At 50.0% G+C, this 1,308-nt stretch overlaps 1 protein-coding gene across 1 annotated transcript; it reads right to left on the bottom strand.

Annotated features, from left to right (window-relative positions):
- Window positions 1–194: 194 nt before the first annotated feature.
- Pmar_PMAR008366 (hypothetical protein) lies at window positions 195–1,068 on the bottom strand (the record flags this gene model as incomplete). Its single annotated transcript, XM_002774645.1, has 6 exons — window positions 195–275; window positions 316–405; window positions 454–519; window positions 569–769; window positions 818–927; window positions 975–1,068. Coding segments are annotated over 6 exons (642 nt in total), but the record flags the coding sequence as incomplete, so codon positions are not given.
- Window positions 1,069–1,308: the final 240 nt, after the last annotated feature.

Here is a 1,308-nt window from a genome sequence, read left to right as displayed (position 1 = left end):
CGGCACGGCGTTAGTCTGTCGTTTCTTCTTACACAACAAGAGGCCGCTGCTACCGGGACCACCGATCAGCTTATGAGGAGATACGAATGCGAAATCGATATAACCGTTAGGGTGCGTAGAAGGGTTCATATCGACCTGTAACAGCATAACCATGGAAGCTCGTTAGGGACAGAGTCCGACAGATAAGGGCCGACCTTGTCATGAGCTGCAATGGCTGCCAAGTCCCATGCGACAACACCGTTATATTCATGGATCAGAGTTGATACTGTCGGTATCTGTTGAGAAATCACCTCAGAAGAATGTATCTCGCCCTACATCGAGACGTGCACCACAGATATTGCTACAAGCAGAAAGGACGACCACTGGTATAGCGGAATTATGGTGATGACGATTGTAATCCATGACCTGAGAAGAACGTTGTCCCATCTTGGTCGACTTCAGCCAACAATCCACCTTCTTCAGTGCTTTCTCGAGACCCTCAACAGAAGCAGTACCCTTGACTGGGCATAGAGGTAGCGTCTGAGAGAAAAGGGGACGGCTAAGGTGCAAAGGATGGGTGAGCACCTACCTCGAGTTCAACTTCGAAATCTGCGGATTCGTTACCTTTGAAGCACATAAGAAATGGCACCAGAGCTAACAAAGGATGATTCATGATGACCTTTGCATGGATTTGACCTGTGGAAGCTGGGCGGATGAGTGGATAGTTCGAAGCCAGCTCTCTGAAGGGGAGTAGTGAGCTGTGATGAGCAGCCGGATCTACAATCAAAACCTGAATGGCAACGATCAAAGCTAATGTGTTTGTTAGAGATGAGCGGACCGCCCGACGGAGGCCTTTCGGAGATGCATCAGTAGCAAAGATTCGACTGCGGCACATGATTCCAATGAACCTGTCGATAGCTGCCGTAGCTCCAGCACCACAGAAGATGACTGAATGATCAAACATGTGACCTGGCGCCTGCGACCGATGCACTTACCGGAGTCTTCGGCAGTACAATTGAAATATTTACGAATCTCCTCCCTTGCGTCTTCGCGGTAACGCATCGTTTGACGAGCAGTTGCCGAAGCCATGGAGTGAGTGTTCGCGTATCTGCATGACTTGACGACGGCGGATTCAGCCGAGATGACTTCCACGTACGTAGGACAGACGGTGGAGGATATGAATTCCTCAACGCTAGTCAGACTTCTGCCTGAAGCAGTATAATCGCAGTATCTGGACTGAGTTCTCGATTGCTCGAGTGACGGTTTCGTCACATCATCCTTCGCGTGAGTCGTCGAAGGTACGGAATTCTCTCGTGCTCCCCGATACAT

The sequence above is a fragment of the Perkinsus marinus genome (genome assembly GCF_000006405.1).
Source record: "Perkinsus marinus ATCC 50983 genomic scaffold scf_1104296958132, whole genome shotgun sequence".
In the NCBI taxonomy this organism is placed as follows: domain Eukaryota; phylum Perkinsozoa; order Perkinsida; family Perkinsidae; genus Perkinsus; species Perkinsus marinus.
This window is presented reverse-complemented; position numbering and strand designations above follow the sequence as displayed.